The sequence below is a fragment of the Pipistrellus hanaki genome, assembly GCF_964339955.1.
Source record: "Pipistrellus hanaki genome assembly, chromosome: 16".
In the NCBI taxonomy this organism is placed as follows: Eukaryota; Metazoa; Chordata; class Mammalia; order Chiroptera; family Vespertilionidae; genus Pipistrellus; species Pipistrellus hanaki.
Window position 1 is genome coordinate 37,887,392 of NC_140518.1, and position 13,812 is coordinate 37,901,203.

General features: G+C 46.5%; 1 protein-coding gene across 1 annotated transcript; it reads right to left on the reverse strand.

Moving 5' to 3' along the window:
* Positions 1-10,073: 10,073 nt before the first annotated feature.
* On the reverse strand, positions 10,074-13,812 carry LOC311611641 (C-type lectin domain family 10 member A-like). The gene is given in 11 exon segments (XM_084863974.1): positions 10,074-10,278; positions 10,421-10,470; positions 10,474-10,527; positions 10,599-10,750; positions 10,839-10,916; positions 11,020-11,091; positions 11,194-11,265; positions 11,644-11,739; positions 12,071-12,187; positions 12,775-12,869; positions 13,514-13,812. Coding segments are annotated over 10 exon segments (909 nt in total). The 5' UTR covers positions 12,842-12,869; positions 13,514-13,812; the 3' UTR covers positions 10,074-10,127.

A 13,812-nucleotide genomic window follows, 5' to 3' on the forward strand; every position in this document is an offset into this window, starting at 1 on the left:
ATCTGATCACATTTCCTTTCTTGCACAACTTTTGTTCCTTCTGAAGTTCATAATTATTTCACTTAAGAATATACTCCATATTCTTTTTAAAATACGTTTTATTGAGTTTTTGCAGAGAGGAAGGGAGGATAGAGAATCAGAAACATCAATGAGAGAGAAACATCCATCAGCTGCCTCCTGCACACCCCCTACCAGGGATATGCCCACAACCAACATATATGCCCTTGACCAAAATCGAACCTGGGACCTTTCAGTTCGAAGGCTGATGCTCTATCCACTGAGCCAAACCAGTCAGGGCTGCTCCATATTCTTTGAACCTATTGCGAAGTCTTCCTTACTTGTAAAAAGCCTGGCAATATAATCATCTACCCCTGCAAACTAGTCACAGAACTGGTATTTCAGCTGCACGTTTTTCCTAGAGTCACAGAGGTGAATGGAAATTTCATGACGTTTGAAGTGCACACAGTTTTGGGGAGCCGTCCTTATAAAGGAACACAAAATTAAGCATAAAATGTAATATTTACTTAAGTTAAAAACTCACAAATTTAAAAAGCTGAAACTGCCATACGCATCCCCAAATATGACATAGTATTTTAAATAATCTCCCAACACGCCTCTAAACTCTGTTTTCCCTGTAGTTTTTGGCTGCAGGCTCATTGGTTACATGTGACAAGTGTTGGGAGGTGAATATCCACAGAGGATTCTTCTATGTCACTGCTGTCAGGTCCTTCAGGGCATGTGGATGTGCCACCTTCATGTCACCCTAAAGGAATCTGCACCGCGGGTGATAAAAGGTCCCCTGAAAGCCATTCCTGAGCTGGCGGGACAACCCTAAGAATACACGATGTGCCTGCAGGACCACATAGGAACCTTCTCGCTCAAGCCAACTTCTTATTCAGGTGAACAAAAGCCGCCTGACACAGAGGAACATGTGAAGAAGGGGGAGTTGGAGTGGAAAGTGGCAGAGGTCATCTGAACCGATTGTGGTCAAAATAACTTTTGTTTTCATCATTTACAAAAACTTATGATTATGTGATGACACCACTTGGGCCCTTGAGGACCTCGAAGGGGCCCAAGAGAGGCCCTTGAGTTCAAGATCCCTTAGGCTCGCTGTCAATCCATGTCTTACCTCCCCACAACCCCACTGCCCCACAGCCAGTCCTGTGTCCTCAGACCTCGCCAGAGAGGCTAGCTCTAAGCCTGGAACTTCCTACTCATCCTGAGAAATTCCTGGTCCTTTCTCTTGGGTTAGATCCTCTCTTGCCTGGATCTGGAAGTACTAGAACAAATAGACAAATCTATATTTATAAGGCAATTACAATACATCTCTCTAATGAATGTATGTCAGGTTGAACTGACAAAAAAAAAAAAATCACCAAGGAAACAGATGTGTTGAGCTCCAGGTTGTACTATTATGATCCAATTGCCGTATTTAATACACTGTGTTCATTACCTACAGAACAGGCATTCTTTTCAAATACACTGGGACATAAAAAAAAAAAAAAAAAAAAAAAAAAATGAGCAAATAGCCAAAACCGGTTTGGCTCAGTGGATAGAGCATCGGCCTGTGGACTGAAAGGTCTCAGGAGGGGGGGGACATGTACCTTGGTTGCGGGCACATCCCCAGTAGGGGGTGTGCAAAAGGAAGCTGATCAATGTTTCTCTCGCATCAATGTTTCTAACTCTCTATCCCTCTCTCTCCCTCTCTGTAAAAAAATCAATAAAAAAAAATATATATTTTTTTTAAATGAGCAAATAGCCGAAACCAGTTTGGTTCAGTGGTAGAGCGTCGGTCTGCGGACTGAGGGGTCCCAGGTTTGATTTCGGTCAAGGGCATGTACCTGGGTTGCGGGTACATCCCTGGTAGGGGGTGTGCAAGAGACAGCTGGTCGATGTTTCTCTCTCATCGACGTTTCTGGCTATCTCTCTCCCTTCCTCTTTGTAAAAAAAAAAAAAAATCAATAAAATATATATTAAAAATAAAAATAAATAAAAATAAATGAACAAATATTCAGGCCCCAGAGGAAACTCAGATGCCTGAAACTTGAGTCATAACTGAACAAGAGCGGAGAAAAAGGCTCCTCTGGTCCCGGGGTTACAATAAGGGCAACACCAACAATACTGGGGAATTCGGATGCAGGAAGTGAAAGGGGGTGTGGGGCAGAGGAGAAGTACCAGCGGACCCCGCTGGGAAAACTCCCCTCTTCCAAATGGTAAAAATGAGGAAGTGGGGGGGTGGGGAGAATTCAAAAGAAGCAGAAAGGGAGGAGACACATTCTGGAGCAGAGTCAGGTCCACCATACAACCACTGCCTTCTGTGTCCAACCCCAATGAATTCTCCTCGTAATTTACTGTGTGAAGTCTGGGAATGGGAGGTCTAGGCTATAGAATTCCGGGTCTCAGACATGAGGCCTTGGTCATCTGTACTGACTCTCGCCCACCTTCTTTTTCCTGCTGCAGGAAACCGGATTGAGGACTCGGGTGGGAATGAGAAAACAAGGAGGTTGGAGAAGGCAGGTGGGGGCAGGGGCAGGACTTGGGGTTTTAGGTGGGGTCTAAATGGTGAGAGATATTGGGGTAGAGATCAAGGATTGATACGGGCTATCTCTCCACACACCTCTAGACTGGGTTGGGCAGCCCCAACTCCAGCCATGAATTTAGCACCACATTTGGCTCTAGATTCTGCCTCAAGCTCTCATCTCAGGCCCAGTGTTAGCCACAATCTACTCCCATCCTAATCTCCATCCCGATTTCAAGACTCAGCCTCAAATAAAGTCTCTGAATCAGCCTATCTACAGCCCCAAATTTAGCCCTCCTGAGCAACGTGTGTCTTGTCAATTCTTTCTGCTCTCTGAGAACCACAGGTTGTTGAGACATTTCAGTAGGACCTAAGGGGAGTCATTTCGGCTGCAAAAATCAGCTAAGAGCTAAGGGTGCTTATTAAAGGGACAGCAGGGCTCATTCATCGATGCATCCGTAGCCCGGGCACTGTCTGGCTCAATCAAGGAACAGGCAAGTACAAAAGGCAGGCCTACATGTCCTCAGGAGGTCTCAGTTCTGCCAAGGGTACCAGGTCCGAAGGAAAGGAGATTACAGCACAATTTCCTCCCCCCGTCACAGTCAGTCATCTGTGATTACCATTGGGCTAAGGGTTTGTGAAGAGAAGGGAGAATACTGGGTCAGGAAACTTTCCTAGCCTGGACATCTGAGATGCTGTCGTCACCAAGTGCTGTCAGTTCTCTAAGCTGAGCCGTGAGCAACCCTACCCCAGCCTCAAGCCCACAGTCAGGGAGCCAGGGGCCACAGTGCTGTGTGACCTCCGGCAAGTTACCTGGCCTCTCTGAGCCTCGGTTTTCTCCCCTCAGAAATAGAAATAACACTTGAATACACCCATTTTCTCTTACCTTTAATAAAATCTCTTTTTCTTCATCTCCTTTCTCCCCTTCTTTAAAATCTGCTCATCCTTAAAAGATCAATTTAAAGATCACTTCTTCAGGGCAGGCTGCCCTGTCCTCTGTAGAATAAGGCATCCCCTCTGTCCCCACCACCCCCAAGTTACAAATCCCTCCATAACTCTAGGTTCCCCCTTTGGTCTGTCAGCCATTTGCAATTACTAGTTAAAACGTGTCCTGTCTTGACGAAACAGGTTTGGTTCAGTGGATAGAGCATCAGCCTGCAGACTGAAAGGGCCCGGGTTCGATTCCGGTCAAGGGCATGTACCTAGGTTGTGGGCACATTCCCAGTAGGAGGTGTGCAGGAGGCAGCTAATCAATGATTCTCTCTCATCGATATTTCCAACTCTCTATCCCTCTTCTTTCCTCTCTGTAAAAAATCAATAAAATATATATATATTTAAAAAGAAAAAAGAAAAAAAAAACACGTGTCCTGTCTCATGAACAAAGCCCCAGGAGGGAGGGACCATGACTGCCATTTAAGTGAGGTAGTCTCAGCTGCTGGGCAGGGTGGACGGTGGAGAAGGAGCTCCCCAAGGAACAGACTTGATGTTTTGCAGTCACAGGTTTCAGACATCTAAAATGAAATTATCTTTTAAAAAAATATTTGTATTGATTTCAGAGAGGAAAGGAGAGGGATAGAAGATAGAAATATCGGTGATGAGAGACTCATTGATCGGCTGTCTCCTGTACATCCCATGAGCCTGCAACCTGGCCATGTGCCCTGACCTGAAATCAAACCGTGACCTCCTGGTTCCTAGGTTGATGCTCAGCCACTGAGCCACGGAGTCAGGCCAAAATAAAATTTTTCTACTTTATAACCAATCCTGGCAGCGCTCTGGAGCATATATTACAATTCTATAAAATTATGTGACCATATTTGCTATTTTAATAAGAACATTCTTCATTGAAACTGGTATGCTTTTTCTGGGAGTACATGGCACTAAAGCATACAATGACTACTACAGTTTGGTGCCAGTGTCTTGGTTCATGCTAATTTGTGAGCCGTTTTCGACACCAGGCATATTGCACCATCTGCATCCATTTTAACACAGTGGAAAAGCAGACATCATCTTTGTATTATGATGAAAATAGCTTTTCCAAAAAGGCCTCCGGAAAGTTCGGCATTCCATGAACTGCAGGCTGAGACCCCTTGGTGTAACATAATTCCTTTACATCATTATTGTGTATCCAGACACATGAACGTATTATCGTTACAGTAATCCCCCTTTATCCATGGTTTCACTGCCTATATGTTTAAAATCCATCTGCATTTCACATGATCTCATCACATATGTTGTCCATCTTTTCCTTACATAATCCATGTCAGATTTAACAGTCTCTTCACTGACTTTTTTTGTACTGAGAAAGGGTATTTTCATTGTCTCACTCATTCTTTCTTTTAATATATTTTATTGATTTATTTTTATTTTTTTTTTACAGAGAGGAAGAGAGAGGGATAGAGAGTTAGAAACATCGATGAGAGAAACACATCAATCATATGCTTCCTGCTGGGGATGTGCCCACAACCAAGGTATATGCCTTTGACCAGAATCGAACCTGGGACCTTTCAGTTCACAGGCCAATGCTCTATCCATTGAGCCACACCAGTTAGGGAGTCTCCCTCGTTCTTAAGAATAACAACAGATTTATTGTAGTCTTCAACTTCTTTACTTACTCCCAGGTTTTCCTCCATGGCTCTCCTCATGTGGAGAAGTGTTTCCAAGATATTTTTTTCCTGAGGAGTTATTTTTCCACATATACTCTTCCATGTCTACTTCAGTCCTATTTTTATCCCATTCTTAAGTTTCCCAAGATTCTTGGGATAAAACTATTAGCAGATACATTGCACAATCATAATTCTGTCTCTTTAAAGGGTACCTGCTTCAGAACGAAGATGGCGGCATAGGTAAACACACCTAATCTGCTGCCGTGCACAACAATTTCAAATATACAACTATACAATAAAACGTCTATCATCCTGAACCCAAGGGAAAGCTGGCTGAAAGGAAGCCCTACAACTAGACTGAAAGAGAAAGAGGAGAATTCAGGGCACAAGCACTGAAAAACTGGGGTTGGTGGGGGGACATGGGGGCGATACGGGCTGGCGGCGGATCCTGGCTAAGACTGGCAGAGGGCGTTGCTTTCTTCAACTCAAAGAGAGACAAGCTCCTGATCTCTCTGAAATCCAGTTTCTGGGGAGAGGCTAGACTGTCTCCCATTGGGTTGGAAAGTGAGGGTGGCTGGCTTGCAGAGCTTCACGCAAGAATATTTGTTTGCTGTGCTGTGGTATGAGACGTGGGGTGATGCGGGGACACTGGGATGAAGATCGGAGAGGTGGCTGATGGGAAGCCATTGCTGTTGGCCATGCCCCAGCCTAGTGACACCCTGAGACTCCACCTTGAGACTCCACCCCTCACAACACATCCAAGCTTCAAGCAGCGGCTTTTGCATAGGAATGGCCCTCTCAGTTGCAGTTTAACCTAGCAAAGGAGGAGAGGACTGTGGTTCACCCTGTAGCTCCTGCAGGGTGCAGTAGCTGAACCACACTCCATTGGAGATCCAGAAGCCAGTGTTCCTAGTGCTCAGTGTTAACCCCTCACACCCATGAGTGACACATTCCGGAGGCGGCCTCAGTGAGCACCAAAGCCCCACTGAAACAAAGCCTGTCTCCAACATAGCAGTTCTTCCTTTATAGACACAGTGGGTCCTCACAGACAATTGGCCTGGAGTCAATTCCTCCCAGTATACCAACAGCAATCAAGGCTTAATTACACCATGACTTTGCACTCAGCCCACAAAGGGATATAGCAAATGCAAACACCTCAGGTGATTGGGAAAGCTGAGCTACTGACCCCTATAGCTCACCAACCACACATAGCCACTCCATCAACAGAGGGAGGCAGCCAAAATGAGGAGACACAGAAGCATGTCACGAATAGGAGAGACTGAGGAAAGTAAACCACTAGATGACACAGAATTCAGAATCACATTTATAAGGTTACTCAAGAATCTTCTAAAAACCTTTGAGAAACTTGATGAGATCTCCAAGAAGCTTTGTGAGACCTTCAAGGACCTTAATGGGAATACCAAAAATATGGAAAAGGACCATCAGAAATTAAGCATACACAGTCTGAAATAAAGAATATACAGAAATTCAACTATAGATCAATGTTCCCCAAGAGTCAAACCAAAGATCTAGAATATAAGCAAGCAAAAATCACACAACCAGAGAGGCAAAAAGAAAGAAGAATCCAAAAGTGTGCGGATAGCATAAGGAGCCTCCGGGACTGCTTAAAGTGTACCAACATCGGGATTTTTGGGGTGCCAAAAGAAGAGAGAGAGCAGGATATTGAAGGCCTATTGGAAGAAATAATGACAGAAAACTTTCCCTACCTGGTGAAAGAAATAGACTTACAAGTTCAGGAAGTGCACAGAACCCGAAACAAGAGGAATCCAAAGAGGACCACACCAAGACACATCATAATTAAAATGCCAAGGGCAAAAGACAAAGAGAGAATCTTACAAGCAGCAAGAGAAAAACAGCTAGTTACCTACAAAGGAGTACCCATACGACTGTCAGCTGATTTCTCAACAGAAACTATGCAGGCCAGAAGGGAATGGCAAGAAATATTCAAAGTTATGAACAAAAACCTACGACCAAGATTATTCTATCCAGAAAAGCTATAATTCAGAATTGAAGGTCAGATAAAGAGCTTCACAGACAAGAAAAAGTTAAAGGAGTTCATCACCACCAAACCAGGATTACATGAAATGCTGAAGGGTATTCTTTAAGAAGAGGAAGAAGAAGAAAAAGGTAAAGGTAAAAATTATGAACAACAGAAAAACATCAAATACATACCTACCAACAAGTGAATCTAAAAATCAAGTGAAAAAAACATCTGAAGAACAAAATGGACTGGTGAATACAATAGAATTAGGGACATAGAAAGGGAATGGACTAACAATTCTCAGAGGGAAGAGAGTTTGAGGGGGACGGGAAGAGATTGGACAAAAATCTTATACTATGGATGAAGACAGTGGTGGGGGTAAGGGCATGGGGTGGGGTTGGGAATTAGGTGGAGGGGAGCTATTGTAGGGCAGGGGGGGAAAGGAAAACCTATAATAATCTGAACAATAAAGACTTATTAAAAAAAAAAAAAAGGGGGGGGGGTAATCTGTTTCAACAGTCAGCCCGTCTGTGGCCTTACAGTATTGCTCTCCCACAAGTTGAGTAAGATTCTTCTTCGCGTGATCATCTACTTTTACACTGCACACTGTAAAGCTACTTCACTTACGTTGGGGTTTCACATAGATGCCTGATGAGAAACAGAATCCGTTGTGTCCATTTCAATTAGAAAATGCTTCTTGCATCTTCATCACCATCTTGTGCCGCTGGCCGCTCAGATGGCAGTTTGGTGTGGAAGAGGACCCTTGCATTATAGAGGGTCCATTTGCATAATTTGAGGGCCAGTTAGGGAGGTTTCCAAAAATTAAGAACAGACTTCTTAAAGGAGTACTCTTGCGAGGTAGTAAGCGAGCCTTAAAGTCACAAGAGGTGCCGCACCCTGGTTTATGTATCGCTGTGCCACCTTGAATTGCCATTGTGCCCTCCTCCCAGTCCCTGCCTCACTTTCTTCCCGGGACTAATGAGTCCTTGTATTTCTGTGTATACTTTGGACCCAAGGCTGAAGTTGTAGAATGGAAGCTGCAGACTCTTATATATATATATATATTTTTAAGTGATTTCAGAGAGGAAGGGAGAGGGAGAGGGAGATAGAAACATCAATGATGAGAGATAACCATTGATAGGTGGCTCCCTGCACGCCCCACTCTGGGGATTGAGCCTGCAACCTGTGCATGTGACCTCACTGGGAATGGGACTGTGACCTCCTGGTTCACAGGTCATCACTCAACCCCTGAGCCATCCCAGCCCGGCAGCTGCAGACTCCTTTTGTGACTAAAATTAAGAGGAGTCCTTATTTCTCATGGTGTGAGAATAAAGGATGTTCTGGATTACTAACACACTTGCACATATCTAATTGTCCTAAAAATCTGCTAAAAGAAACAACTTTAGATATGCTAAATGTTCAAACTTGTAGAAACATCATTCTCACAGAAATCGTTTGCTTAAGAGCATTTCTCCATAAAAATCTAGCTCTCCATGATCAAATTGGTTTAATAATTCTTTTGGCTTATAAAATGCTATATATCTTTTTCCTAATTTGATCAGTATGGAGTGTAATATAAGCATTTAATATTTGAAAAAAGTATTAAACTTAATTACAATCTTTAAAAAATTCCGTTGATAACAATTTCTTTCTATGGTGTGTCAGCTGAAATATAGTTTTCAAGATCCTTTGCTAACTTTAAGACCTGAATCAAAGCAAGCCCAGCTGATGTGTCTCGGTGGTGAGTTCCCAGTCAGGACACCAGCCTGAGTATTGGGCCTGGTCCCTCCTAGGGGGCATGCGGGAGGCAGCCAATCAGTGATTCTCTCTCATCATTGATGTTTCTATATCTCCTTCTCCCTTCCTCTCTGAAATAAATAAAAATATTTAAAAAAAACATTTTTAATAAATAGTTTTAAAATCAATTAGTAGGCAACCTTTGGACACTTGGATAATTTCTAAGTGAGACAGAATATGGAAACATTGATCACCAAACATTGTTTTGATGCATGTGTGTGTGAGTGTGTGTGTGTGAGTGTGTGTGTGTGTGTGTGTGTGTGTGTGTGTATTGTAGGAGAACTGCATCTTCAGGGTTTGGGAAGAAAATGCTCACATTTGGGAAGAAAATGCTCACATCTTATGAGCAGAGTCACTGACCACCTGCATTCTCAACTGTCTTTTCAAGAATATTTGTATAGCTAACAGCCTTGGAAAATAGAAATAGTGTCTGCCTCTAGAGCAAAGAGTCCGTTTAGTCAAGATATGGCCAGCTGCTGCTAATGCTGGGACTCAGGCTGCTTAGCAAGAATATGGAGCATGCCAAGGTCAGCTCTGCAGTTCAGGGTTGGTAACCTTTGGTTGATTTTAGCAAAACCCCCAGCATGAGCCAGCAGCGGCCTCAGCTTTGATTCACTGTTGTTGTTGCCTGTGGATGCTGCTTCTCTTCACTGTAATGTGAGCAACCCACACCAAGAAGTTTCACCTGAAGCTCTGAAAGCACTCGACACACAGGGGTGGCTCTGTTCTGAGAGGCTCTGGGAAGAGGCTGGTCCCAGCGACAATTCTGCTTCACAGCTGAGACTCAGAGAGCCGAGCTCCCTGCCCTGTACATCACACATCGCCCCATCTGACCCCAAACTCACAGTTTTCCCAATGCCCTGCTGCCTGCCCAATGCCTCCTAGTACCAACAAGCCACAGCACATTCCTAACTCCCAATAACCAGATGACACAAAATGTTTAGTTTCTTTCTCTTCTTTCTATTCTAAAAAAAAAGTTGACAAAAACAAACTGCAAATTGCAAAGAGTGGCATGGTTTTTAATCTACCCACCGATTCAGACATCATTCTGCATTCCTTACACATCATCCTCTCCCCTTTCCTTAAATCCTAGATGAAAACCCCTTGTGTGATGCAGGACCCCCACCCCCACCCCCAAAAAAGAATCCCCAAGCCAGGTTCCCTCAGCAGGTGAACGCATTCAGGAAATAAATTAGGAAAGAGGAGACTAGGAGCTGGTTCTGTTCAGCTCTGTCTCGCAGACCCAGCAGAAGGGTGTCATGCAGATGTTATCATTCCACTGGCCATCAGTTCTGAGGTGGGCGCAGTCCTCTTGCTCATGGTAGTACCAATTATCTGGTTGCCCTGGACTCCAGTTCCTAAGGAGAGCAGATGGATGTGGGCCATGGAAGCCAGACTCTCAGCCAAGCAGAGGAGTCCCTTTTGCCCTCAAAAACCCCCAGCAGGGATAGCAGGGCCCAGGCCAAAGGAACAGGGTACAGAGCACACACACACACTCACTGGAAGCCGGTCTTATAGTATGTCCCGTCCACCCATGTCCAGGGACCATGTTAGTCAGTAAGGCCAATCCAGGTGTCCACAGGGTACATGTGTTGCTCAAGAAACTTCTGTGGAGAGATGAGGGCGATGACTTCAAGTAAACCAACCATTCTCCCAAACAAGCTCTCCCAGTTCTCACCTGCTCATTCTGGGAGCCCACGACCACCAGGTGGGCGTTCTGCAGCTGGCAGGACCACTGAGCCTCGGACCAGGACATTCGAAAGGGAGAAAACCAGTAGCAGCTGCCGCCATGCTCCAGCCAGCCAATGGGGCAGCAGGCATCTTGAGAGTCTGAGGTGGGAGTGGGGAGGTTCTGAGATGCTGCCCAGGGACACGGAGGCCAGATATGGGGTCAGGCGCTGCCCTACACACCACTCACCATTGCTCTGGATCGCAGCCACCTGACAGTGCAGGGTGTGGACGAACTTCTGGACTCTCTGGAGCATTACAGAATTACCTGGGACCCACAGAGGGCAGTGAAGACAATGCAGGGGGCCCAGCTGAGAGCTCCCCATGCCCTTCCACCACCTCAGGCCCAGGGGCAGGAAGAAGAGGCTGACCTGCTTGGAGTTGCTGCTTCTGTGTCTCCAGCTTTACCTCCAGAGAAAACACCTTGTCATTCAAGCTGCGGTCTGGAGGGGAGGGCACTCAGCACCCTGGCTGCTCCCACCCCTCCTCTGACCTGAGAGCCCCGCCCCCTCCCTTGCACACTCACTCCTGGAGGAGCCTCTCACCTGCCTGCAGTTCCTGCTCCTGGTTTTCCACCACAGTTTTCAGAGATGTTATTGTTGCTTGCAAACTGCCACCTGGAAAACATGGGGACTCAGTGTTCAGGATTCAGCTTCCCTCTCCTCCACCATGGACCCTCCCATCCAGAGACCCTTCCAGCCAGGCTCACCCTGGGAGTGCAGTGCCTGGACCTGAGCCTCCGTGTTGGAAGTGAAGTTGCTGAAAGATGCTCTCAGGGTCTCCACATCACTGTGAATCCTGCCACCTGATCAGGCAGGTGGGACCATGAGTACTAAGCTCTGTCAGTTCTCTCTGTGCTGCCACTTAGCAGGGCACTGGACAAACATTGGCTCATTGGGTCCTCACAGCCACCTGGCTTCAAGGGACAGGGTTTGTTCTTATCCTCTCTCCCACCATGACCCCTTCCATCCAAAGCCCCTTCCAGCCAGGCTCACCCTGGGAGTGCAGTGCCTGGACCTGAGCTTCCGTGTTAGAAGTGAAGTTGCTGAAAGTTGCTCTCAGGGTCTCCACATCACTCTGAATCCTGGCACCTATTCAGACAGGTGGGACCATGAGTGCTAACCTTGGTCAGTCCTCTCTGTGGTGGCACTGTGCAGGGCACTGGAGAAACATTGGATCATTGGGTCCTCACAGCCACCCGGCTTGAAGGAACAGGCTCTGTTGTTATTCAAGCTTGCAGAGGAGGACACTCAAGCACTTGGACTACATTACCCATGAGTAAGTAACAGAGCACATTTCTAACCCCAAATAACCAGATGGCAGGGCCAGTGACCAGCCATCTTTACCCATCATGATCATCATCAGTGCCTGGATTACCGTACCCACTATTGGCCCCATCCCTGCCTGTCCCGTGACACTCACTTTTGGATCCAATCACAATGATGCCAACCATCAGGAGAAGGATGAGGCCCAGAGTGAGCAGAAGAGGGCAGGGTCCAGAACAAAGATGCTGCAGGAAGGCTGGGAGAGGAGGCAGCCCTGCTGGAGAAGAGGACATCAGGACATGGAGGTGGAGAACAGGAGAGATACAGGGTAGGAGGAGGGGGCCACAGAGACCTGACAGAGATGAAGGGTGGTGCAGGGAAAGCTGGGGAGAGGTTGTAGTGCAGGAGATGCCCAGGCACTTGACCCCTCCTGCAGTCACCTGGGCCCCTCATCCCTATGTCAACACCATGGCAATATGTAATGTCTTATCATCAGGACTGTGACAGGGGGCAGGAGGACCCAGAGTGCACTGGGGCAGCCAGGCTCTCAGCAGGCTCATGCTTATCTGTATTGTCAAGTTAACAAATGTTTGCTTTCCAAACACGACTGTTCACTCCCCCAGTGCAAAAGCTCATACCCTTCCCCAGAGTATAGGCAGCCAGGCGGCTTTGGTCCACCCTGATCCTGTCCTTTCTGAATCCTCTTCATATGGCAACCACCAGGCACTAGCACCAGACACCGCAATGTGGGGGACCCCAGCGATGTACATGGTAGAGGTACAGATATACCGTGACAGCAGAAATCCTTCTAAACATATTAACAGAGTATTTGAGGAGACACCGTTTCTCCTTTCCCCTTACTGTTTCTAAAACCTTGGCTTTTCTTCTCACTCTCCAAGGACTGGAGGTCTTCATACGTCATAGACATCCTTGGACCAACGCAGAGGCTGCCCGAGCTGAAATGGAAGTAGGACCAGTAACCAGCTAGGCTGGAGACAGGAGACAGGGTAGGCTGGGACTAGGTTGGAGCTGAGGTAAGAGAAGACATTCAGGCTGAGGATGAACCAGGGCTTAGGGATACGAATGGGAATGGGCCAGGGTTTGCAGCAGAGGTTGAAAGTGAGGTCAGGATTGGTTTTTGGGCTGGAGATGACTTGAATGTGAGATTGAAGGTAAAGGTAAAGTTGGAGCTGGAGGTATTACTAGGACTGGGTCTTGCACTGGGGATACAATTAACGTTATGCCTCCTCGTAGTACCGAGGTCAATACTGGTGTTGATGCCATGGGTGGAGTGGGGTCGACATTTGGTGCTGATGTTGGAAATTGAGGAGAGTTGGGTTGGTGCTGGTGTTTGCAATGGGGTTAGGGCTGCGTCTAGAGAGGAGGCTGAAGATGGGGCTGGAACTGATGGGGCTAGAGGTGAGGCAACCCCAATCTAATTAAGTGAATAGGGTCTAAAATCTCCACCAGGTCATTGAATCTCCAAGCTGCCCTTTTATATCTCTTCCTGTTCAGTCCCAATTCAGAACCACAGCCCCCTCTCCCTGCTTTCTCTAACTCCCTCCCTGCCCCCTTTGTCTCACCTGCACCCCCAGGTTACCTGTGCAAAGTCTGGAGGCTGTGATTCTTGGGCTTGCTGCAGCAATAAGTTGAGTTGGGTAAAACAAAATCCTGGAGAGGGGGGGTGAAGGCGCCTGAGGAGGAGTCAGGTCAGTAGCTGGAGTCCTGCTGGCCTCTGTGTCTGAAAGCCCAGAAGTCAGTCACCTGGGATCTACCTTTTCCTCAACTTTGGAAGTCAATCATAATTGGAACCCCGGCAGAGATTATGTGAGTGAAGAAGCTATATATAGGGCCAGCTTTGCTCCCTCCTCCCCAGCCCCACCCATCCCGGGTGTGTCT